This window comes from Corapipo altera, unplaced genomic scaffold (genome assembly GCF_003945725.1).
Source record: "Corapipo altera isolate COAL_440 unplaced genomic scaffold, ASM394572v1 45, whole genome shotgun sequence".
NCBI classification, from domain to species: domain Eukaryota; kingdom Metazoa; phylum Chordata; class Aves; order Passeriformes; family Pipridae; genus Corapipo; species Corapipo altera.
Genome location: NW_020884877.1, coordinates 24,656,929 through 24,684,705, shown reverse-complemented (window position 1 = coordinate 24,684,705; position 27,777 = coordinate 24,656,929). Strand labels below are relative to the sequence as shown.

General features: G+C 40.1%; 1 protein-coding gene across 2 annotated transcripts in view; it reads right to left on the bottom strand.

Moving 5' to 3' along the window:
• The window catches only part of KALRN (kalirin RhoGEF kinase), a 504,478-nt gene that overhangs the window by 302,842 nt on the left and 173,859 nt on the right, over positions 1–27,777 (bottom strand). For both annotated transcript variants that reach the window (XM_027637175.1, XM_027637176.1), the window contains exon 5: positions 2,872–3,064. In XM_027637175.1, the coding sequence (XP_027492976.1) occupies positions 2,872–3,064 (193 nt within the window). The remainder of the gene's footprint in view (positions 1–2,871; positions 3,065–27,777) is intronic.

Sequence of the window (27,777 nt, the reverse complement as noted above, 5' to 3'; positions counted from 1 at the left end):
TGAGTTGGACAATGACCCCTTGAAGATAATTCAATTTAACAGTTTAACTGCCTGTCAGGAAAATAGTTCTGCTCATGGTTAACACTTGGGAATCCCCCTGCAGTGTGTCAAGCTAATGGAAGCACTGGTCTAGTCATGGACAAAATTTGACATGAGATAGCAGAAAGGATTTTCATTTCACAAATTCTGAAGAAATTTCCTTTATTCAGGCTTTGGTTTTTAAGGAGCTTTTTAAACTCTAATGAAAACAATCTTAATTAGGCAGGCAGGTGGTAACTGTCTTGCAGGTGTCACCCATCCTTCTTTTAGAAATCACTTTAAAAAGTGCTGTCCACTATTTAGACTCTTTCAGCAGAAGAAAGAAAATAATCTTGAAGGCATCTCTGAATTACTGGTAACTAAGCTGCCTGGTCCATTCCTCAAAATGCCAGGCAGCTTTGGAGTCCACAACCATAAACCAAACCCCTTCTTTTGTGTGAAGATCTATGGGCTTGCTTCACTTTGGACTGTGACACAGAAACACTCTGCTGAGGTCTCACCACACAAAATCCAAATCCTTAGCCTCCACTAAGGGTCCTACAGTGCCCTGGCACACACATAATGCTTCCATTAAGCTCAAAAGAGAAATCTGGCCTTAAAACTGACACTGGTTATTGCTGAATTTGTGGGGGCAACTCAGTAGAGACTTACATCGCCTTCCACTGCAGTGTGTTCCTGCCAAGGCCCTCGTGTTTGATCCGAGCTGTGGGAAATCACCACGACAGTTCAGTGCAGAGAAGGTACCTGTGAGCTGCCCCACATAAATCAAATAAATGTGGGTCATATTGAACTGTGAAGCTTGTTTGATACTCAGTTCTTATGAGAGCACGAGCTGCCCAAGAGCCTGAGCTTACTCATGAGCAGCAGCAGCCTCAGCCCCAAGAATCCTTTAAAAGAGAAGTTCCTGGATTGTGGTGCATATATTGCAGGGTGGACCACAGCTTAGGAAATCTTTGTTTACATTGTGGAATTGAAGGATTCAAACCATTCTATGATTCTGAGTATCTGCAGGTGGTCCAATACACAGCAAAAACAGTGACACTCCTCCTCCAGTCCAAAATCTTGTAACCCATTACAGACATCCATGTGAACAGCCCAGCAGACAGACTAAGGCTCAAGGGCACAAACAACACACACAAAATTAAAATGCCCTTCATGTGTGCCAGCATGTACAGCAAACAAGTCCAGAGTTTTTAACACAATACAGACTCAGATCTGTAACTATGAGGAATAGCTTGATCACAGTTTACTCTTTACTATCATCACACCGACTCCACAGAGAAAAAAGCCTGCAGAAAGTCTTAATTCATTTTAAAAACAAACAAATATTCTAAAAATATGTATTTTAACTCTGTTACTCCTAGGTTTTGAAGCTCTAGGAAGACATTGGTTTTGTCTACTAAAGCACTGGAGGATTGAAATTCAGTGTTGGATATACAAGCATATCCTGTATTTTCTTGGGCTACTATGGGACTGCCCCTCAGCGCCCATATATTTTTTAGACGGTCCCCATCCCGCAAAACTATTCTATTACTAGTCTCTGCACAGGCTCCCTCCTGCTCCATGTTCTTCTGCGCCCATACATCTCCCTCCTCCTTCCCACTGTCCCAATCCATCTCATTCCCCACAGGCAGCATTGCCAATCTCATTGCACTGTAATGGCAGCTGCCTCTGCCAGGAGCAGTGATTTCAGTAAGCGTCAGGGATCTCTGGAGGTAACAAACCCATACTGGAGGCAGCCTTACTTTCAGAGGGAAACGTGGGATAGTATATGGGATAGCAAGTGCAAGTTATTTTGATGGCAGAGTCGTCAAAAGTAGACAAGGAATGTAAAGACTTATTTAATCAAAGCAAAATTTAAAAGTTGCCTGGGTTTTGTGAAACAGGCGGGGAAAGTGTACAAATACTTAAATTGTGATAATAATGTAAAAATTTTGTTAATGTGTAACACCAATCTAATTCCCCATACCAATTCAAGAGTGCTTCAAAGATGATGTTCAAAATAAGGATATATTTATATCAGGCTGATTTCAACAAATCTTAAATAAATACTTAAATACAGTCTTCCATTGCAGTAAATATTAAGAGCTATAGCCAAATTCTCTACTGAGTTCCAGAGATGCAAAATCTGAGTGTCTCTCTGGAATTAATGGATTGGTAAAACAGCCAAAAATACAATTGTTTTTCAGTGAATTAAAAAAAACAACACATGACTAAGTCATGGCTGGGCATGATTGAAGTATGAGCACTTCATGCATCTGAGCTTTGCTTCTTTCTTCATGTAAGAAGCTGAAATTTGCAAAAAACTAAAGTGCACTGCCTGAGGCACCTTATCATTCACCTGATAATGTTACCCTGAATTGTAAAGCTCAATTAAATGAAGGAAGTGACAATATAAAGAGGTGACAATTTAGTAAATGTCTTTTACCCCCAAAAAAGTCACTACATGAAGCTGCATAGAAGACAACTAACAAACCCATACACTTGCTTCTAAAGAACTTTGTCTTTAGGATTTTAACTGATTTGATGTTGAGGTTTTTTTCCTATGAGAAACAAAGCAAAGACTTAATGCAACACCACCAAAAATAAATACCACAAAAAAACCCTCAGCAAAATGAACTATGTGAACCTCTGACATGAAACATGCAACTCATTCCACCAGTGTACTCAGAAGACAACCTGATGCCAGGGCATGAGCCCACTCCTGCTCCCACTCCCAGTCCTCAGATGTACTTTTTGCTTTCAGTCACAGGGCGTAGGAATTATTTTTTACCTGAAGAAAAGTTCTCATCACAGACAATGCTTTACCATACATTTCTTTGTGGCTCTTACCTCAAAGATGAACTTGGAACTGCCAAAGTTTGTTTTCTGCTTCTGCCAGAAATTATCAGGTTTTATAATCAGGGCAACATGAATCTCAGCAGGAAAGGCTTCTTGAAGGGTTTTTAGGAGAGGCTTGATCAAATCCCATTTGGATCCCCTCATATCGATAATAACAGTGAATCCTCGTTTACAAACATCTTCGCTGTAGGAATACAAGCATATCATTATAATTAATATTGTTGGAAGTCAAACTGAGACTTAACTTTTGTTGCTAGTGTTCCGTGCTTCACGGCAAAGCAAGGAATGTTATACTTTAAAATAAAAGACAAAATATTGCGCAGCATGAAGGCTTTCAGAAAGGTTGTATTAATATTACTATAATCGAATTTACATGAAATTCAAGTGTCCATATTATAGTTCGCCAAACACATTTAATGCAAATTTTCACTAAAACCATATATACTTCCACACAATTGAAACCAGAATCACGTATGTCTGTATAGAAGCTCTTTATATGTACTTAGAGTGAATTCTGCTTTCAATGTACTGAATTCAACCCACAGCCAAAGTCAACAAGCAGGGTCCTGTGCCTTAACATTACTGGCCACTTTTAAAGTTGGGTACCTTCATTTTCAGAGGTCCCTCTAAGAGCTTTTTAAAAAAGTGTCACTTCCAGAAAAGTGCCTGGCAATCATTCCCTGACAGGAAGGTCCTTGTCACTCAGCATGTGCACTGTTATCATTGGGGCCCTTTTCCCTTCTGACTGATCTTCCAAATGCTGTTGGATCTTTTTCAATCTGCAGTCAGGCTCTTCTGCTAGCCTGTGCTCCTCCCTTGTCAGAAGTTCAAGACAGATATCTGGCCTGGTCACTGGCAATGCATAGGGCCCAACAACACCAGAGCATTAGCTTGCAAACATTCCTCTTTTTTTCTCAAGAGGAGAAAGAATAAAAGGACACGTTGATTCAAGTCAAATCTGGGCAGATTTCAGTATAGCTTTTTAAGGGATGTAGTAGTATTTGTCCTGAGGGAAAGAGGTATGGTTCAGAAGTGTCATCCTCCATCTGCAGATCAAACATTTGATGAGATTTAGGAAGTGTCTACTCCTCTGACTGACCAGCTAATATATCTGCCTTGCATGGTGTTGAAGTCTTGAGAGCTATGGGTCTGCTTTAGGACACAAACTCTTGCACAAAATGTGAATGTCCCCATTCCCAGTAACATTATCAGTATGGTAAAGGAGTAAAATTTATTTGTGATGCACTAAAGATGCCAGAATGGTCTATACTGATCTAGTTTTATTATTTTTTAAGGTGGGATGGAGGTCACAGCCTTTTCCACTGAAAGAGAAGCTGTTAGAAGAAAGAAAGTGTGGAAAGTAGAAAGGAGGATGAAAACAGAAAAAAACAATGAAAGAAAGATGGCAGAACATGAACATATTTTGTATAATGAACAAACAGTGAGGTACGGAACAAGAAATCCTCTTTAATAGAACATTTGACTTTTCTGCAAATGGAACATCAACATAAATAGGATCAATATTGTGTACATAGAGGCATATGTAAGATAATTTAAAATAGTAACTGATACTGGATACCACTGAATGATATCACTGGATTGAATCTGAAATATGCTGAGGACAGATATTATTACATACTGGTATAGTGTAGAAATTGTAAGACTCTGTTTAGCCTCCACACAAATACTCTCAGTGCACAAAGACAGGATGATTTTCACTTCACTCTACCTCTTTAACTTCTTAAAACACTCTTTCTGCTAATAAGATCCATCTCCTATATATTTAACTGAAAACAACTCTCTAAAGCTTACAACTAGGTTTCTGGGCTGGAACAAGGACTGAGACACTCTTCATAGGAGGCACACTGGACTAATATATGTTAAGAGAGTTCACTAACTTGAACAGCCTCAACTTAGTGCCAGACTGTAACAGTCAAAGACAACAAGCTTGGTCCTCTGCCTTAACATTATTGGCATATCCAGAGCACACAGCATACAACAGTCAGTGCAAAGAAAAACTAGGGAGACCAAGCACTTCCAAACACTGTCAAGAATATAGACCTTTTTATTCTCCCTTTACCTACTGCTGAAAAGGTCAGACATCTGATCCTTCCATAACTAATGCCAAAAACGGCTGTAAAAGAAGCTTTGTTGGTGGTGCTACTGCCTCTTGGTTTTTGGAACAAGAGCTGAGACAAGGAATCAAATCAGAAAGGGATGAATAGAAGGCGTTTTGTGTTTTGTGTTATTTTTCTTGCAAAGCTTTATAGGGTCGTTGGCAACTCCTGCCAAGTCACTGATCCCAGTTATACTGACCTGACTTTTTCAAGATTTCTTTTTCTCCAAACACTTGACAAAGATGTCGAGGAGCCATACAGGCACGTGGAGAGCTCCAGTAGCAGAGAAGTGACAGGTAAGTGCAATCTCTCTTTTCTGGCATAAATAAATAAGCACATCACCACCCCAACGCAACTACAGCAAGGCACAGCCAATATGAGCTCCATTCCAACTCCCCATGGCTGCTGCCACCCTGAGAACTTACCAAATCTGACCTAAACCAATGAGTTAATGCTTATTGATGAGCGACATAAAAACCTGTTTCAGTAAGCAGAACAGGAATGTCCTGAGGGACTGACGTCTTCTGTGTATGAACCTGAACTAAAGCCTTAGATCCAAACAGATCGAAAATAAAACCCTGTCCCCAGCTTTGGAGCATGGGCAGTGTGATACCTCCATACTCATGATTACCTACCACGACGACTAGAAGATCAGCCTGCGCTGAGACAGATATTCCAGGTAGGGAACTAAGAAATGTAACTGTGGGCTGGAGTCTGTTTACAGAAAGCAAACAGCCTCTGCAGGCCCAGGAGGTGCAGAGAAGCAGTAGAGGGATCAGACAGGGTTTTGGAGACTTCACAGTATGTTTTCAGCGGAAGAAGAAAAGGCAACAATTCCCAGTTTTTTCTGGTGGACACATGAGAACAACCATTGATGCTGTGGACCAGGCTGGGACATCAGCCCAGGGTAGGGATTAAGATGCTTCCTGATTCTTGTCCTTGAAAAAGCAGTTATTCACTACCAGCCCTATCCACACTCCTTGTAACAGACCAAATTTTCAACAACATTTAAAGTATGAAACTGATAGGAAACTGGGATGGAGAATGAGGAAAGGAAGAAGAATAATCATAGATTTCTTTGGTTCAAAACACATCAACATGTAACAACTCTTTCACTAGTAATACAAAACTCCAAACAACGCTCCTAATTACAAAGAGGATTTCTTTACTTCATTCATCATCTAAGCCTGTAAGTTCCTGTATGAAATAAGTGCAAAGATGAGTATCCCTTTTAATCCTAGTGCAGAAAACACACAAATGGATGGTATTTATCGCTGTGAGAAAAATCTAACTCCGTTTCAAGAGCATTTTTCACGTTCTTGCAGAAGTAGTTCTGCTTGCAAATTTTTTCTTTAATGTGATGAATGGTACTGAGCTGTAACAGTATCTGAGGGTCTGTAGTCTTGTCTCTACAATTTAATCTCCCCAGCACAGCGATAACTCCACATTCTTCCGACTCTGCAGAAAATTAGCACCTGATTTTTAAACCTACTTGTCAAAAGCTATTATTTAACAGCGGTTAAACTGTTGCAAGACAGAAAGCTGTCTGCTCATTATTTCTGCTTTCAGTTGCCAAGTTTACTGTGGAGAGAGCACTTATACTGTACAAACAGGTAGCCAGATACTAATCAGGCACTAATATCTCAGAGAAAGAAGTGGGAGATAAGAAAATTATTTAGATTGTAAACTCTTCAGGGCATCTGCTGTGCTGCCTTTGTCTAAGGAGCTTGCCTTGGTGGAGGTCTCTAGCTGCCTATACTCATACTACAGTCTTCAGCTGTCAGGAATGAATTCCAATAATTTACTTTTCAGGAAACCATAGATGCAAATCCAGGGAATTAAAAATAATGAGTAATAATGATCTGCAAAACCAAAACTGAACATGTATGTGAAAGTACAAAAGATTTGCATAAATGTGGGGACACTTCAAAGGCAATTTAATTAAAAGAAAAAAAACCAACAAAAAACTAAAAATAGGCCAAAATTTAAACTGCAATATCCAAATATTCACAGCTACTGATCAGGTCCCAAAAAAGCTGGCCTTGCATAGACATAACGAAGCACTGATAAATTCTGGTGAGGCAATCTGAGAAGATTAGTCATCTTTGACAGCCAGTCATTTTTCTTCAGTTACCTCAGCATGGATTAAGGAAATGACCCGAGGTTCCTTTTGAATAGTGTAGCCGTGCTTATTAACTTTATTGCTTAAAAGCAACAATTCAAACCCTTCCTAATTCAGCAATTGATCCAGGAAAAGCATCAGTAGCAATCAAGCTTCCTCCACATTGTCCAACCAAGAAGTGCGTTATTCCTGGCTCCCCAGATGCTCCATCAAGACGTATCTATTACGCACAAGTAATCACTTTAGTATGGCAATTAATGTTGATTGTGGTGCTTAATTTTTTCCGGCATCGATATTTGACCAGAAACTGGAAAAAACGCTCAGATCAAGGTATTTGGACAATCCATCAGACTTTTGGCTGTGCTCATCTGGACTAGATTTGCAACGGTGAGCACAAAATATTTGATAGTTGATACGTCATTTCAGTTGCTACACTGCTTTTAAGAAAAGACAAAGACCAGCTTCTAAGTTCAATAAAAACACCCTAGAATATTTGTGAAAACAGTACTTGTGATCTGAATTTAAAAAAAAAAAAAAGAAAGCATAAAATTGAAACTCAGAAGCAGATGTGATAATTTTGTCAAAATAAATGTCTATTTTTTTTCTAGGGTGCTTTCATAAGGTTATTTTCTCAAATTTCCTCTTTAATTCAGGCACATTCTAAATTGTATTTTCTTTGGCAAGAACTGGTTTGCTGGGTACCAAATGAATTTGAGGACTTCATGCTTTCTGATTAATCTTTCAAATACCTATCACTGATTATGTGTATTTTTCATCTTTATGGTTTGGCCAAAGCTTCTGGCATTTCAAAGCTTCAGCACTTGATTAGCTGAAATAACATAATATCTCCATTCCCATTTTGCAGTCATGAGTTAATGATGAAGCAGCACATTTAGCACACCTGTTGGACCATTAAAAGCACAGATCTGACATGTCTAGCATCTCATTCAAAATATGATTTGTTAATGGGGAGAACAAGATCTCTTTTAAGGTGGGTCGGTGTAACCTTGTCAGGAGACACTCTCAGCATAACAAGTAGCTCTTCAAGCATCAATTTGTAAGCACAAAATCTACAGGAACCCAATTATTTTTGAGATCACCATTCCTTTGACAAATGTGGCTATAGTCAGCCACATGATTCACAAGCTGAGGGTGGAAAAGGGAGAGGAGGAGGAGGTATGTGAAAACAGGTATGTGAAAGCCTCCAAGCACAAACAGTTATCCCAAAGGCCTCATTTCATACTGAGACCAAACTAATTACACTGCCTGGCTTCCATATCAAAATGCACTGAGGATCACTTCTGTAATTTATGTGTTAATATTTTTGATTAATTGCAAATTTTTATTCATTTTGTCTGTGGCTCATTTGCTCAGCTTGAAAATGGAACTACACAAAGATGTTTATAATCAGCTTAACTTATAGGGTTTCATACTTTGATTTTACATCGCCATGTTGAGCCTGAATATCACCTTGTCAGTAGAAATAGTCGTCTGTATTTGTAATATACTTTCCAGTACATTTAGAGGACCAGGTAAAGTCCTTTTTAGTAGACCTGTTTGTCAAGCACTCCTGAATCACAGTTATTTATTAAAATAGCTTACTCTATTTAATCCTTCTCAGAAAACTCGATGTGGCTAATTATCCCAGTTAATTGATATGTTCCTGCACTGTCACAGCATCAGTCTGAGCTATCACCCACATCCCCCACTGACTGTGGCTGTTGGCTGTGATGAGGCAGATTGTCTTCCCAAAGATCCTGGGGCACCTGTGACTCCTAATCCTCACACCTCCCTTACGTGCCCGCTCATCAGAAACCAGTGGAGGAACTTAGTGATGCACATCCTGAGAGTACCATTACTCTGGAATAACAATTCCCACCAGAGAATTTCAGCTACTTAAAATACTGTAGGTAGACAGTCTTCATCCTAAATTTTCCTTGTTACATTTCCTAACTTGGTTTCACAATGCTTTTTTTGCAATTAGAGAAGAAACAGACACCCAGCCTCCATTTCTTCCTTGTTGTAATTTAACTTTGTTTTTTCTCTTTCAGCATAGAAAAGGAATCACTCATTCTCACTTCTCTTTTTTAAAAAGAGAAGGAAAGAAAGAAACCAAAGCCCATTTCACACTGGCTGGAACTGGACATAAAGCAGCAATCTAGAGAAAATTCAGTGACATGTTGTAAAAAGACTTGGAGCCGGTGAGGTCCAGGCAGAGACAAACCTTCTGTTTCTGGTTTCCAGCCACTGCTCTTAGGGGACACACGGTGTGACTGCAAATGGCACAAGAATGCAGATGTGTGGGCTGCACAATGTCTGCATTCAACCCCTGCCCCTGGCCCCAAGTCAACAGGAGGGAACAAAAAGACAGAAAAAACCCAAATACTTTGGCAGAAGCTAACTGGTGCCAGAATGGGCCCTCCTGCTATTCTCAAGCAAGTAACTCATTTTGGTATTCGATTTTTACTTCTAAAAGAAATTACTCTGAACTCAAAGCAATTCTGTTGTAAAATGATGTAAGCTAGGAAGAACTCAGACACCAGCTAGGTGTAAGAAAACCTTTTCCCAGCATGTAACCATGATCCCATGAGCTTCTGGGAGTTATTTTAAGAGGTGCAGATCGGAATTCAGCAGGTTTGTGTTGTGTTCTCTTCCACCCAGGTAAAAATCCTGATCTACATAGTTACAGACCAGAACTGGAATCCAGAGCTCTCTTATTTAATTGAGCAAATAAACACTATTTGAGAAGCTTCCTGTCTTCATTCAAATAGCAAAGATATAAGACACAGCTGTGTCCAAAAATACATGATCACAGCTATTAAAGCCAAATCTGGAGGATGAATATTATAATTTTTCACATTCCTGTTAAGTTTCTGCTGGTAAATGATGCCTTCATCTAAACCCATTTACCCTCTTCCCCTTTTGTTGTTGCACATCTACTATATTTGGATCAATGTCTGGCAGGTCTTCCTTGAAACAGCTGCTGAGATAAATATGATATTAATCAGGGCTTTGTTTTTGTTGAAGCAGGGCTACATTTAAAGACTTGTTACTACAACAAAGACATATTTGAACAGTAAGTACCATTCAACTCTCTCGAGCGTTTAAAGTCTTGTATTTGAGATGATTTAGCAGAAACAAAACAAAAATGCTTTACCAAATGAAAATTACACATTCTTGACATTTGCTGGAAAAAATAAATATTAGGGTTGTGTTGAAAGATAAACACATCATTCTTGAAAAGGTTTGGATGAGCAGAGGCTATTAAAAGTAAGTTTGAAGATTCAAATCCACTGGGTTCCAGTGGAGAAATAAGTGTACATGGTTGTGCCTAGGACAACCAAACTAGTAAGATTAAAAAAATAAATATATCTTTTTGCCTAGACTTTAAGCTTTTTTTTCATAGTCCAAGCAAGGAGACCATGAAGTCCATTTCATGTGCAGTAGCTATGAAGTTTAGTCTACAGCCAACACTGCCAGATTTTCACATAAGGAAAAGGATACTTTTCTCATCTGGGCAATGAGTGCTTGGGGCTCTTAGACACGGGATCCTAATTTATCAGTTCTCGACATCGGTGACTTAACAAGGGAGTGAATGGAGCATGGTGAACAGCTCCAGGAATTCCAGTCAGCATTGTAAAACACAGTCACCCCAGAGTGGAAAGTCTCCAGATTGCAAATACATACATTTCCTTGAAAAGCGTTGTTGGAGGCAGAGAAACCCATAGGGGAAAGAACTTTTACAGCACAAATAAGCCTGCAAACATGTTCGGCTCATGCAAAGGATGATTAATGTCAGTCTAGACAGTCGACAGCAGCACCTGGTAAAATCCAATATATGTCCAGAGGCAGACACCATGCCAAATTCCGTGCTGATGCAAGCAGGTATAACCACTCTGGGACTAGCACATTTGATTCAGGGCTCAACTGGGCTCACAGATGAGGACAGGAAAAAAAAAACCTCTTCAAAGATGGTAAAATCACTTTTTCTATGTGGTAGTGACATTTCTTGCAGTAAGCACTCATCAGTTCTCGTACGCTGCTCCTGGCAGTGCAGGAGAGCAATGCACATCCATTTACAGAAGTGCTGTAATTAAAATAAGGAACTAGGGAGAAAAGATGAGACACTGAGTGCAGGTTCTCATGGAGCTACCACTGAATTAAAAACTGAAAAAAAGCTTTTATAGCAGCAAAATATTCTGTTTAGTCCTTTTCAGATGAAACGTCTTTTTTTTCGTTTCTTTTTTTGATCAGTCTACTAAAAAAAAAAGGGGAGGGGGGAAACAATTCTGAATTTTATCAAAATATTTTGATTGCCATAGCATTTTAGAGGTATTTTTTGGTGAGAATTTTTTAAAGCTTTTGGATTTTTTCCTCATTGAAAAATCTGCACTTCAAACCAGCAAATTCTTCCACAACTTAGTAACTTGGCTTCTGCCCTTTTGCAGTGCAGAGTTCAGCATAGGATTTGCACTTTCTATCTCCTAAGCAGAAGTGATGTAACTATTTTTGAGACCTACAAGATTTGGTCGGAGTCCACCCACTCCATGTTTTATTTAAGGACAAACACTGGATTCAAGTGTATCTGTTAGGAGGAAAGGTTGAGTGCTACATCCCAGAAACACTGTGGTCTCTTCTACAGGTCTATTTTGCTATGATACTACAAGAGTATTTCAGTTTTCTTTAGAATTGCACAATTAAAAAGCTGATGCCTCCTTTTTCCCCCAGGTTGGACAATGAGGGCTGACCATGACTAATAAATGAGTGGTACTCTTTTTTGGTTTTTTTTTGAGTTCCACCCATATACAAACAAAGCAGGTCTTCATAGGCACAATGATTTACCTAAAATAGTTCACTTATCAGATAGATACTTCCTGCCGTGCCAGGCTGGGTGAAGACTGCCTGTTGTATTACATTCAGAAGGGCTTGCTCTGAAGCTACAAATCAATCTATGTTATAAGATACACTCGTAAAATCAATTTTTGTGCATTCATTTACACAGCAGACTTTACTCATTCTTTCAAATAACTACCATGATGGCCACCGAGAGTGGAAAAAGTCCTTTTTACAGAGTTCTCAAGAGACAGTGGAAACTGATGGGCTATTGACAATCCAGCTACAAAACATCCAGCTCACATCCCATTTATTCTGAATCTGTCTCCTAGCAAGGCCAGGCTCTGACTACATCTAGCAAGAGGGGCTAAGCCTTGCCAATGAAGCTACTGGATGTGAGGTATCCTTTGTTATTTGTGGAGACATAAATGTGAGAGAGATGAAAATCACTGACGCTGACTGAGCACAAACAAGTCAATAACTCCGTATTTCACAGGGAGTGGAAGACCTGAGAGTGAGAAAGCTGGATCCAAAAAGCTTCTGGAAACCCAAGACAAATCCAACAAATTATGGAACCAAATCCTGGCAATAACCGTGGAAACCTCAACTGAGTCTCTGAGCTTATACTCTGCCTGTCTTCCCAAGATCACTTCAGGTATTTTTCCAGCCTCAGATACTCTCACCTTTGTAGGAGACTGAGCTCCTTAGGTGCCTGTGTGGTCTTCTCCGGTTTACAGTCCATCATACTAAGGCACTTTCCCAGACGAATGGGAAATCACACATTGGTGTCATGGCAACACAGTTTTAATGTTGCTTCCCTTATGATCCTGAACTTTCACCATGATTGCAAGTAATTCCAGTTCTCCATAACTACCTCCACCCATCAGTCACCTCTAACTGGAAAAACTCAGAGCAACTGTTTTATCAGCTAAAGCAGGTTCGGATAAATGATGTAGTTTCAACTGCTTGCTCCCTTTTCCCTCTTAGCTATATTATATCTCTATCAAAAGCACAATAAAACTTCCAGGTAAGCCCATCTACAAGTACCACATGTGAACACACATCACCCTATTCATCTCAAGAACTACATACCCCAGGTGGTGCTTTTCTTGCTGCCAGACCTAAAAATTATATTGACAAATTAACATACGTCAGGATAGGAATGATAGGAATCTGCTAGTCAGAAAACTCCAACAATTTATTATTGATATCAGCAATGAAAATCAGAGAGAGCAGAATCATGAAACACTGCACCTAAGGATATTTGGCCTAATATTGAGTCTCTCATTTGATCTGGAAAAGACACATCAAACATACATCACAGGCCATGTCTACTCCATCACACTAATGGTTTCCTACCTGCCAGTTAAACTAATGCAATATAACATCCTGTCCAGAAATGGGCCTAATACAGCAGCTTTCTGTAGCAAGCTGAACCACCACAGTCATATCCCCACATCCCCCAGAAAACAGCTAATGAGAAACAACAGATGCCATTTCACAGTCGCTGTGCAAACCTCTAGCCCCACACTGGACACATCACCCAGTTTAAGAAAAGCCTACTAAGTGTAACTCCCTGATACTGAGATACCACAAATATATGTAACTATTTTCTTTTCAATTATAGCTTCACATACGGCTGGAGCACTGCAGTCCAAGGGATGAGACTGAGCCAGGTGAGCCTAATTGGGTTACTCACTTCTTTCTTGTGTTTTCCGTGTAACAGCTCAATTCTATCTCTGCATGTTACCTGACTTTTCTTTATTGAAACTAGTGCATTTTTCCTTTGAATGTATATTTACCATATCTTCAGACACAGGGAGGAGGATACAGAATGACAAGGAGAATTGCAAATGGTCATTGGCCACTTCATGGTTAATTCACAAAAGATTAGGAGATATCACTTAATAATCTAAGCATGTGCTTATTTATCCATGCTGGGATATATCCTCTTTTACACGTATGCTGATTTTATATAGGAGTTGTTTATTGCTTTACACATATGCTTATCTAATTGTACTGAATATACATGCTTTATTAAACTCATAAATGAGCACATTTATGGGTCTATCTGAAAGCAGAGCCCTTCATATTTTATTTATAAAGTGGGACAATAGAATGGCATTGCCATAGAAGATCCATTTAACTCAGAGGATTTAGGATTGTCCCACAGACTTTTCTATTTTTTTGCCAGAATCAAAGCTTTTGGGTTTTTTAATTAGATTTCCAGCCCATCTGCTTGCAAAGATAGCCTTGACAATATAAACTAATGCACATTTGTCTTGCTGAGTCTGCAGCCAGTGGAAGGAAACAATGAGATGAGGAGAATAGTGAACTTGCACTCTCCATCTTACTGGGGTGTTAACTAAAAACCCAGTTCTGACAGCCTAAATACCACAATTCTTAACTATTTCATTTCTGTTAATTTTACCACAAATCTTCAGATACAATGTTTGTCAAAGCCATGAATTATTCACATCAGCTCTTTCCCATTTTGATTACCATGGTGTACAATTCAGGCTGTCAATAAGGACTAGGAAAGTACCTGGCCAAATATTTATGCCTGCAATTATAATCAAAGATTTTGCTCTTTTTTTATTGTGTGGAGTAAAAAAGCGATCACAGCATAATCAAACTACTACTAGAAGCCTGTAGTGGAAAAGATTGCAAAACCACAATTACTGTGGATTTGATGTAGAACCCACAGGAGCACTAGCCTAATGCATAATTTTAAGTGCTTTATGAGATAAAACTAAGGAAAACAGATTAAAATCTCTGTTGCTATGACATGCTTTAGAAACAGCACAGAAAACAGCTCCAATACACTCAGCCATTTTCCTACAATTTGAAAATAATAAGAATGCTGCCCTGGTCTCTTATGAGAGTGACGCTATATCAACTCATTTTACTTCCATGCTAAAATCACCCACAAAACTAATGACTCTAAGTAGAACAGACTATGCCTGTATTTTTTGTAATTACCAATTCCAAATGTAAATAACTGTTTCAATCTTCTTTGATACAAGCTCCTCTGAAGTAATTATCAATGAGTGCTTATGTCCATCAAGCTAACTCACACAGGTGGTTGGTGTCTGAAAATAAAGAGGTAAGATTGAGTCTATGACAGTTGTTGCTGCCTGAATTATCCCATTGTGGGGGTGCTGCACGGATGCAGTCGCATCCTAATGCTGGGTTTTTTAAGGACAGCGATGTTCAATGACCGTGTTTCTTCAATCCTATGGTCCGTCCGATAAAAATATCTTCCATCTGGTTCCTGTTCGTATGGTTGTGCCTCACAATAGAAGGAGCTTGATTAAGCAATTAAGATGGTGCATGAAGCACATGTTTACACTTGCTGGATATGGATGGACTTATGATCACACTTGACTGGTTTTCTGGAGGAGGATGACGGTACTTAAGAATTAGGAAAAGGACATGGTAAGTAGAAGCCTGCAGGCCAGGCAGGCCTTTTACTGCTTTGGTTGACTTCTTGCATCAATTTCCAAGTTTATTGTAGTAAATTAATGTGTTAGCCTGAAAAAATATTGATATCCTCCTTTCATTTGTGACTAAGAGCAGATATGGTGAATGCACGTTTCCACCTTGATGATTTCCTTCTTATGCCCCTGGCAACTTACACAAGGAATAAATATCTTTGCTCTGTCTTAAGATGTAGAGGAGTTGTGGAAAAGTCCTAGGGTTGGTAATGGCTGCCTAGATAGATTCTTTCTAGTCTGTTATTTTGAGATTCATCTGTTGCTTGATTCTTTTTGCAGAGTAGGTATATATTTTCAATTAATTCAGATTCTGGAAGTCAGCTGTAGCCTGGAAGAAGCAACAGGTGAATCCTGTGATCTTCACAAGAGGCACCTATCAAAGGTAGGAAGAACTAATGGTCTGATAAATCAGTTGAGACTCACTCATAAAATTACCTGATATATTAATTTGTTTCCAACTACCTTAAAATCCACACAAAAAATCCTGTTACATCATCTGGTGATAAAGGCTTCTTTGCTCTTCTCTCTGCCCCATCTAACTAAAATAGTTTATCATTAGCTTTATTTGAACTTGACCAATATTTGAACTTATGTGATGTAGAACATAAAGTGCCGCAGCATCGGAAATATTTAGCACTGCACGAACAAACCCACACTACAAGAATGCTGTCATAAACTGTTGTAGCATCTTAACACGTAACATGTTAAAAAGGATCTTAAAGAACTTTGCCATGAGTAATCAGGTGTTAAATAAAACAGAGTCTAATGTTATGCTTTAGAGTATTTCACTTAACAACAAAGGCAGAGAAAACCACCTTTTTGTATTGGACTTCAACAAAGAACAAATTACACCCCAGAAGATCTCTGACAATTTCCTTTGAAAAGGAACTTACTCCTTGGCCACGAGAATGAGAAATACAGAAAGAAAAGCAAGGACTCAACAAGCTATGTGCCAAAAAAATGTTCACAGGTGCAGGAATTAGACTTTTAACAGAATCCCTAATTACACATCTGACTTCTGGCATCTTTTCAAGGTAGTATGAACACAGTTAAAGTTCTTTGTGCATTTGTACACTCCCACAAAAAAAGGGAAAAAATATGTTTTCATTTGTAAAAACAATTATAAGTCAACCTCTAAAAGGGCAATGTGAGCACAATATTGGCAAGATGAACTTCAGCTCCTGAAAACACTGACTTTTCACCAATTTCAAAAGCCCAGAAATGGAGATCAAGACAGCTTTGCACTGGTACTGTATATAATACATTAATTTGATTTATATTGTTCCACTTTCTGTACCTTATCAAACATGTCTGCTTTAATTTTCCAAGTGCCCCTGGGAATGTACGAAATATATAATGAAGACAACTAGCACCTTATTCACTTAGATGAATATTTCTAAACCTTGTGTCAAAGTTAGAGCAGGTGGATTCTCAAGTGGCCTTTTTCTCAAAGGTATTGAGTGGTTTTTACCTAACAAAAATTTATGCCCTTTTCATATAATTAGTAGCGTCCAACAGGTCATCAGATAAGTGCTGCTGATGCTATTATACCACAGATACAATTTAACAGTCCATAAAAGTACAGAGGTGAAGTGTCCTACACAATTCATTCCAAAATGAAAATCCCAGGAAACCTTTTTAGCTGACCATATTTCCCTGTCACCTACCATACACAATCCGACACTGCAAAATCATTAAGGTGGCTGCTCTAGAAATTAAAGAGAAACTGAGATTTCCAGTAAGCCTGGTAAGTGGGGAATGATATAACAGTTGAGTTTTGCCTTGTGAACAGAGAAGAATGAAACCCTAAAATACCTGCACATATTGCTTGTGTATTTGGTTCCTAGTCTAACAGTTCATTAACAAAGCAAAGCTCCCAGACATTCTTCCTATGGGTAAGATTGTTCACTACTTTCCTATATACCTGCTTTTTAATTAGATTTTGGAATGGAATTGCAGCTCCTACCACAAATCTCCAGTGGGAAGCAAAATCTAAACTAATCTGTGATCCTAGAAATGTTTGCTTCTCCAGATGCAGTTTCTGAACTAACTTACAAATGTTATAGAAACAGGAGAATGGAGAAATAAGGAGACATAACCACAAAATTGGATGTGATTAATCAGTGTTTTAAGAGTTCAATTCTGTCTTGTGAATGGAGGAAAAAAGAGGTCTTCAAGAAAAAGAACATATTGTCCATTTGATTAATTCTTAAACTAAGAGTTTATTAATAAGCTTTTCCAGTCATTCTTCCTGTGTGCAAGATCACCCAGTAGTTAATCAGGCACCCGCTTTTTATTTAGGTTGGAGTTTGGAACTATTGTTCTCCCCTACATTCTTCTTATACTCCCAAAAATCACTGCATGGCAAAATGGTACATTTGTAATGGAGACAGGTTTTTCAAGCATATTTTCTCAGGTCAGGCAGTGACACAGTACACAGCCAATTTCTTACACAGTGCCCCAATTCAGCACTGGGAAAGCCAGCTTTAAGGCCCTGTCTCCCAGAAATTAGAGGTCTAATCAGTGCATGCTATTAAAGGGATGTGTATTTCTGCCTCATACAGCATACCTATAATCAAAACACTTAGGGTTTTATATCTTCAAGATGTAAAATATCAATTAATTTGGTTTCCCAAACTTTAGGGAGTATGGACTGGTAAATTCAGGTTATACAGTTAAGCCAAGGGAGAAGAAAACTCAGAGTTGAGTCCTGAACTAAAATGCAGGAAACTCTGACTGTGTGTCTTCTCTTCTGTTGTAGGATGGCACCTACCTTAGTGCAAATGTGACCTAAATGGGTGACCTAAATTAAACCTCAGGGTCCATGCAATTATCATCTACAAAGATCACAAAAGACATGAGCAGAGCTGCTAATAAACATAGTCTTTAGTTGGTGGGCTAAGAAGAGCTGCTAATTCTACCGAAAAGGAAATGTAATTTTAGTCTCCAATTAGGACTGACACACAACAGAAAAGCAATAAAAGGAAAAAAATCTGCATTGCTGCATTAGCAGAGGACTTTAACCTCTAGGGCAGTCAGCTGCTGAATCACAGAAGATTGAGATAGAAGAGACCTAACTAATCATCATAGCCAGGGATGTTGTTGGTAGTTAGCCAAGAAAGAACAATAATCAGTACCAGAAGCCTACCTTTCTTGCAGCTAATTTTTCACTAGCATTAAATTAACATGCAAATAAAGAAGAATGATGGGAAACTATTTTAGACTTATAGTTTGTAGCAATATAATTTAACGAATATTAGTCTCCATCCACCATGACTGACAGCATGACTTTTCCATATGACATACAGAGTGTACATGCACAGTTGATGAAAGATGTACAGGAAGCCCACTTGGAGTTCTCTAAGGGGAAAAAAACCCTTTTATTCCCAGTGGGACATGATGTTTGCCCATGGAGCAACTCAATATCATGCAACAGCACTTCAGAACACAGCATTCAGTCTTGACCTGAAACTAAGTGTTTTGCAGATCATGCCTCAAGAACACCAGAGCCATGAACCATGCCTTGCAGAATAGTAACCTGCAGAGAAAATTTGAAAACACTCCCTGGAGTTCTAAAGTATCACAGCCCCTGTATGGGTACAATATGTATTTTAAAGTGCCATAAAGTTCCTGTTAAGGATCCCACCCATCTCCATATCAATGCTGTGTTGGTATCCATATTATCCGATTCCTTAAATGGGTACATTTTCTAACTGCTTGGATGCTGGACCCTGGTTTAGGATTGGTGGAGGAAGAAGGGTTGAATTTTACCAAGCAAAGGTTTTTAACGAGTAATTTTTTCACACTAAACTTCAAAAAAGTAATATTTATTCAATCCTCAATGACATCATCAATAGCAGAAGCACCTGGCTTGCCAGATGCTCAAATAAATAATCTATCAAACTTAAGTCATCCTTCTAGTGCAAGTTTGCTAATAACACTGCATAAATATTAGAGATTGACAATTTTTTGTATTCATGTATGAAATGGGGGAAAGGTACAGGAAAGGCTTATGAAAGCAGCCTGAATTTGGCTGGAGATGAACGGCTGCTGCTACAGTTTTCAGAGAGAGATGCAGTTATTCTACAAAACCAGTCCTCTGGTACAATTTCTATCCAATGACTTTAATCCAGAAGGAGCACTCAGCAAAGATATCCCTTGTAAATGCAGCATCAAACCTACAGCAGGTTCCTACTTTCCCATTTGTGCTGTAGCACAGGTATGTGCAAGAGGTGGAAGGTATCTCCCTGAAAGCAGTCATAAGACAAGAGAGAGCTGTTCTGGTGCTTTGGCTTGTTGGTGAAGTACCACAAAGGAACTTTCTAAAATACTGTATTGCTGGGAAATTCTCCAGAGACTAAGATTTCTCTTTAAAGTCAGACATAAAGTAAAGCCCTGTGTACACAGGCAGGGAAACCAACGCTCCCTTGTTAATAGTAGAAAAGTACACTGTGGCACACGTTGCAGACCAGACAATGTTTGCCAAGCCAAAAGCACATCTGTGTTACACTTTTCTCCTTTTTCTTAGGGGGAAAGGAGAGAGTCTAGAATTATTTTTCTTATTTTTCTGATTTTACTTTGTGTTAAAGTATCTCTTTCTTTTTTCTCTTAAGCTAAATAGCCCAACAGTCTCACATCACATAGTTACAATCACATTTTGCTGCAAGCAGCTGTGCAGGATCCACAGGGAGCTCTGAGCAGCACCAGGATCCACAAGAAAGACATAAAATACCACAGACTTGGTTAGGAGCACCTTGTGGAAAATGAGAAGAAACCATTGATGAGATTTACAACTGTCTACCAAACTTGGATACCAATTCCCTTTGTAAACAGCAGGGAATTGAGCATCCCAACCTCTGAGACACAGTTTGCCAGTCCCAACCCACACTTTACACGTTATAAGAGCATCAGCCCGCTCAATCCCACATGTTACCATGAATTGGTCATTGTTCTATTTCAGTATGATCCAATTTTCTAGTACCATAAACTAGCACATGTTTTTATGAGCATGAGAACTGCCGAACCCTTGGTGGTGGTTTACACATTCATTATTAACCATTAGAGAATCAATGTGCCTCTTACATGCTCTGGAGATGCCTCCACACCTCCAGTCTCTGAAAAAGGCTGAGTTCAGACCACCTTTCCCTCTCTGTGGACACTAATTAGATCTCTTTCCTTGATGCAGCTGTCTATTCTCATTAAATTTGTAGGAATTTAATATTCTTGAGAGTCTTCTCTGACAGATTTGGTTTAACAGTGACTGACAGACAGCACGATGGCACAAGCTATTAATCATTAATTTGGAGACACAGTTAAAAACATATTCGTGAAAATGCATCAACAGTCCTACCCAAGCTGTGCACTGGGGAATCCAGACTTTGGAGCAGCGTCCACAATACCTCCACAGATCCAGTAAGGATAAGGATCAGGCAGTCTGGGCTGAGACGACTCCAATTCTGTGTCTCCCATTACTTGTTCCATATTGGCACACAGTAAAGGTCTCATCCATTCTCCATGGGAGTTTAGAAGAGCTTTCCATTGACATTAAGATACACTTGACAATATTCCCATTACAAAGAAGACTGCAAAGCACAGCAGTTGTTTTCCTGCTTCTAATGACATCCATGAAGAGCATGGCATAAGCAACTTCCAAATTGTAATAATTTCTGAGAGTAAAGAGGATATAACACATACTGGAGTTACTGATGAGGAACACAAGCATCCATAGTGGAACAGTCTCTGCAAAAACTGTAGGAAAGAGATCACCTAAAAGAAAAGTTGGGATTGGCTGAGCCACCGCACATTCCACTGACAGCTGCTGACAGCTTCAGGAGGAACCACACACCGCTGGTGCCAGCTCTGCTGCCAGCACAGCGCTCCCACAAAACATCTCTGTCTGCTAATTTTAGCTTTTCTGAATTACTCTTCACGTTAACACAAACCTGCCTTCTCCAAGGAATTCTCCCAGTCACTGCTGCCTGGACCTCTCAGAGTACTGTGGAGCCACAGGTCTGATGGTTAAAAGGCCCATGAGGAACACGCAACAGCTTTACATCAGCACTAGCACGACAAAGGCCAGGGAGGGCTGGACGGTGAGGTGTGCTGCAGAGACTCACAGACCACTTGTCAGAGAGCCACTGAGAAAGAGGATGGAGAAAATGATGCTCTGCATAAAATTTATAGCAGGCTGTGGTGCCCGCCAGCTCCCTCACCAGTGAGCGGGTGCAGAATATATCCTAGTTTACAAGTTTATGCCTTTTCTCCATCACCTCAGCTCCTTCCTCCAGGCAGAAAATTCCAGTACAACCAACATGCAAAAGCCATTTAGGACAAGGAACAATGCTGATCTAATCCCCAGTCAGAGGGCCTGGGCAGAGCTCAAAAAGCAGAGTGTGCAGCACAGCTCTACATGAGACAGCTCAGGGGATGGGATCAGGCTCCAGACCTGCCAGTGCCACTGGGTGTCACTCGGTCATGGTGGCTCCTGTATCCTCGCAGTGGCAGCGTACATGGTGAGGGGGGTTGTTCTACTGTTCGCTCCAGATTTGGAGAAATCCAAGCAGAATCCTTCTCAGTATGAACCCCTGTTGGAAATGCAGTCAGGCACTACCTACAACATCGCTAACAGAAATACAGCAACACAGGGAGCAGTTGCACAGGGCAGGCAACCATCCTCTGCAAGACAGCCAGAGATCAGCACCCCCCAGCTCATGCAGAGGAGCTGAGCAGCATCTGAGGCCTCCCTGAGAAGACAGCTGAGGTTTACTCAGGGCCTTGGCAAAGCTCAGACCCTTGAAACAGACTCCTTGGCACAGCCCATCAACCCACCAGCTCAGTTGATGTTGCTGCACCAAATCACCACCCATACAGGAGGTACATATTTCCAGGTCAGCCCCGTACCCCCTGGCCATGGGAGAAGCACTGCCACAGGCATCTCTGACTTTTCTCAGAGGGTTTTAAGAGCCATGCACTCCCTCCTCTCACAGTAAGAAAGAGAGAAGCCAAGTGTGGAGGTGCTGCAGAGCTACAGCTGGGCAGCAGCCGCCTGTTGGCTGCTTTCTGTGCAGAGGACATGGGAGGCTGCAGAGAAGGACTCTCCTCACTGCCATCCCTCTGGCTGCTCTGAACTTGCAGCCTGAATGCACTGCCTGTGGGGAGGAGAAACACCCCACAGCTGGGAAGATGGGGCTGAAGCAAAAAGGCCAGATCAGTAAAACCAAAAGGCATTGGACCTAAAGTGGGTAGAGACACTTGCTTTGCTGCCTGGGAAGAGCACAAAGTAAAACAGTGACCTTTGTTTCATTGGATGTGTGCCTCCTCAAGCCCTTTTCCCTGGCTCCACTGAAGAAGGCGTGACTGAGCTCTCACTGGGCTGGAAAACAGCCCAGTGCCAGGAAAAGGAACTTCTCTTCCAGACCTGAGCATTTTCTTTGTATGTTAAACTTGGCCTGCAGGGCTACCTCCACAGTCCTAAATCTTCAAATCATTAACCCACTGAATTTTTGTTGGAGATGGCGGATGAATCATAAAGAACCCAATATGACTTTGAAATCTCAGCATGAGTCTGCATGGTTGGCAGTAAGAGAAAACTGAACTCCCTCCCCTACACTGCAAAATAGAACAATTGCCTTGGAAATAATTCAGACATAATAAATGAGGGATTCCTTCATATTAACTGTTTTCAACTGCAGATTTATAGTCTAAAATTAAGCAGATGTTGAGTGTTGAATAGAATGCTTAAAAACACAATGACAAGTTGAAATCCCAGTTTCTCTGCATGTGGCAATCAGCAATTTCAATTATTTATTGGAATCCAATTAAAATATAATGAAATGGAACAACCTGTACTTAAGAACATAGAAATATTGTATAATTTGGTGTGAGGAAACCCACTGAAATCAGATTTTTGGGTCTTCCAAAATGGTGCAAAAAATTTTGTATACAAGACAGACAGCTTGCAAAAGGATTTGCAAAGTAATTTCTGTGTCCTTTGAGTAATTTACTTCAAATAACAATTTCAGTCTTGAAATAACATCAACCTTTATTTTATTTATGTATTTGAGTTCCCAAACTAATGTTCTGAAATAAGGCAATCAAATCTTCATGAGGTTGTTTCAATATTAACATCAGGTTACTCTCACTTGCTTCTATTTCAAAATAGAGATATGCTTCCGTTAGACCCATACTGATGATGGCTAATAGAAGGGAGGTTCAGAGCCCAGTTTACCCTGCCCTTTATTAGTCTTTAGAAGAAAAAGGCTACATGAGCTGTGCAAGTCACAGTACATTAACTGCAAATGTCTGTATCATGTTATTTATGTTGCTCATCACAAAACCAGACTGAAAACACTTGCACTGTTATCGAGCTGGAAGGCAGAGCAGGGCTCAGCAGCTAACCAAGCTGGAACCACTCAGGGTACTCCCAGTTCCCACATAGGGCAGAGAAAAAGAGGACATCTGCTTTAGGTCCAGAGCTGTGCAAGATCAGACCTTACACTATCCCAAAAAACCAGCAACAGGCAATGAAAGCAGGAAGTAATTTGGAAACCAATACTGAAGCTCCCTACCACTTACCTAAGGTTTGGGTGGATGAAAAAAAATAATTCCAAGGATTAAAAATAAACATAGGAAATCAAAATTATGCACCTGTTTAAAAAAACCCCACATCTTTATACAAAACAGTGTCACAAGAGCTGGAAAGACTGTTTTCAGCCTTCTTTTGCAAGACAGGAGTGACAAGATCTGGATCCCTCCTGATATGCCTTCTAACAGGGCCTCTAAGATGGGCATGCTAAGAAACCTGTTTCAGTTCTTCAATCTATTGATTTTAATGCCTTTATTTTTGTCCCATTTGCAATGTAGACTGAGGCCAAAATGTTTACTTTAGCTCAGTCTTGCACAGTGGATTGTAACACATCACTTTTACTTTCCCTCTCTAACATAAGCATCCCCAACACCTTCAATCTTTTCTCATAACTCTTGCTCGCTAGGCTCTGACAGCTCTTATCACTGCCTCTGCACCTCTAGGAAGTCCACATTTTCTAGCAGTTTCTGGTAAAAAGTTGCCAAGTTTGCAGCTGTAAACACCGCAGAATGTCAACATCGATTATAGCCACTGTTCACTCATCTAGGAATATAATGCCTCAACAGGTAGTTACCACATCCGGAAGGAAATCAGAGATCGTCTTCTGAAGATCTGATCTCCAACAAGCAGTGAACATGTAACTTGGTCCTGAGGGTCTCAGTAAGGTGACACAGGAAGCAAAACAGAGCAGTGTGGTCAGAAGCCCTTTAACAGGACAAGCCAAGACCACCATTATTTTAACAGAAGTCTCCCAATCCCTAACGGATGGTGATAATAATGTCACTTACCAGTACCACACACAGTAGAGGCTGGATTTTAACTAGCTGTTGGGGGCAGAAGGCTCTTAAAATCCCCAGCACTCATGTCAGTTAGATATTCCTAATGAGTCTCTTGCTCCAAAATACCTTACAATTATCTGTTAAATCAAATTATATCTGAAGAAAATACTAAACCTCCATTAGGCTCATCAGTTTCACTTCATTTTTTTACTGTGGTATTTTGATACAAGTGCACAGTGGAATAATTATCGATGGCACCAGATATTTAGTTACTAAAATTAGTATGAATTCCCTGGTGTTATTTTTTAAATAGATGGTTATTTTTGTAGATCTACAATAGCCTCTGGAAAAAAAAAGTCCTCAAAAGCTCCTTTTGTGCTAGGATCACATAACAGAAAGCAGAGCTCTAGGGTTTAATTCCTATCAATCAACAAAATGAGTTTCACACTACTCCTGGCCAGAGGAGCTAATATATACAGTACCACAGGTCACCAGAGAAGAGCTTAAAATAAATCCAGGAGCGGGTGAGTATTGCTACATTTTACCATCCCCTGTATTGTTCTTCTAATTTTACAAAGCCCCAGTCACTGAACTAATTATTAGAGGCACTTCAGTTGTTTTACTGAACCTAGCACCTTCCATCAAACTCGGGCAGCTCTGAGGAACTGTTCAAACACACAGGGCTGGCTCTTGGAAACACTTTGTTGCTGTTATGAGCCCTGGATGTCCCCCAGAACAGGGAAATATTTGAGCAGGTTTTTGAACAGAGGACAAATAAAAAGTAGATGTCTTTAAAAACACAGGCCTCCAAGGCATCTCGGGTTTCCCCCTCTGCAGAGAGCACAGAAGATTGCTTATCTTGGCTCCAGAACAGATGGATGTGTTCAGCCGGAAGATTCACTGTAGCTGACAGAGAACATTTCCTTCATTGTATTGCTTCTCTGTGAGAAGAGATAACTCAGGCTAATAATATTCTGTCTGCTTTTTATCCTCCTATAGCCTACGCATAACTTAATTCTTAATTCCAAAGGGCTCGCAGAGGAGATTGGCCTGGTGCTAGTTTCATTTCCACACATATAAATCAAAGCTCAGTCTACTGGAATAGATGGCACTGCACTGGTGTTAAAATATAAGATCAGCAAGGCCAGAAGATTCCCCCTCATCTTCCTGATCATAAACACCATGTTATCCTACATTCAGTCACGCCCTCCAAATTTCTAAACATCGCATCCATTTAAATTTGCATATAAATAGGAGCTATCCTGATTCACAAGAAATAGAGCTTTGCCTACCCAGAAAGCATCAGTGCAAATGTAAACCAAGCAGAAAATGGCAGAGTGGTAGAAACCTGGCATCCGTGGCAATTACCTTTACATCTAATGAATAGAGTCTTAGTTCCTTAGTAACTAATTACAGTGGAACTGTTTGGAGAAAAGGACCTCGTGATTTGCCTGAAAGAGCCAACGTAGGGCACCGAACCAGGACTGCATTAGTTCACACCATCACATACCCACTCACCCCCTTCTCCTGGCACCCAAGACTGCAGGAGCAGGCTTTTGAACCTTCCAGGAGCCCTAAGTCACCCCAGGCACTATGGACTGAAAGGTTACCATTTTGGGAAAGGAAAAAACTGTGTTCCTAGATCTTCACCCCCACGCAGTAATTCTAAACAACACAGGGAACCCTGCTGCCTGCAGGCACCTGCCTGACCACGACTCCCAGCTGCATGAAAGCCCTCACTATTCTGCTCTAACTCAAGCACACACAGCCGCTTTCAGAAAACCCACATTATTATTCTGGTTTTGAAAAAGGAACTGCAGAAAGCTGAATCAGAAACTTTCAAAAGTGCTCGCAAGACCCTGGTTTCACTTACCCTAATCTATCATCACATTTCATCACCAATCTCATACCTGCTCAAAGCTCCCAGCGTTGTGCCACCTCTGCCCCCTCCATTAAGATATAAACCAAGGGTTAAGTGACAGATTGTATCAACCTGGATAGCAATCTGTCTCACTCAGAAACCAATGCACCAGGAATAAAGAAAGAATTATTATCCTTGTGTCAATATGATGAATTACAGTCTCTTTTTACTAAAAAAGAATTTCCAGTTTTTCAGCTAGCACAGAAAACTCAACATCAGAGCAGTTTCTCCTGACATCCTCTTCAGAGGGTCCGTTAATGAAATTATTCATTTTGGTAGATGTTTGATGCAGTTAGTCACTATAGCACTCATCTTGGAATAAACATGAACTAAGAGCCAGTCATAGGAATTGCAACTGCTCTGTCCATATATTTGTTTCCAAAAAGTAAATAAGTTTGAAAGCTCTGCTGATTGCCCTTGTTGAACAAAATGTCTCGGGAAAATGAGTTTTCAGGGTTTCCTTACACCACACAGGTTACATAATCCCACATGCCAGACTCATGAAGTTTGTGGTCACATTTCCCTCCTAGAGCAGCAAGTTCACATCTGTGGCACCAGACAAAATAGGACTAGAAGGAACCAAGAGACATCACCTTATGATCTATCATACCCTCTTTGTAACATTTATACCCATGCCAAAGGTTTGTCTACAGAGTAATGGAAGGATTTAAGAAGAAGTTAGATAACTTATGAATCTACTAGAAATCTCTTCCTTATAGCAAGCCTAAGCTTCACTTGCTTCAGTGTAACACTTTTGTTTGTCTTAGCCCTGTGAATCCTTTCCTTCTGCAGTGTCACAGTGTGCTTCCACAGACCCTACTCACTCTCTACGCTGAACAAACTCTACCCTTTCAATCCTTCCCTGACAGGCTACTCTTCCAAGACCCACTGATCACTCTTGCTACTTTCTGCTCCACACCCCTCAATGTGCAATATCCCAAGAAGGAGACAGTACTCTAGCTAATGTCTCCAGAGGTCCAATCTGCAAGGATCCTTTGGAAGCTTGTAGAACTGTTTCACATGTCCCTCACTGCTGGCACGTTT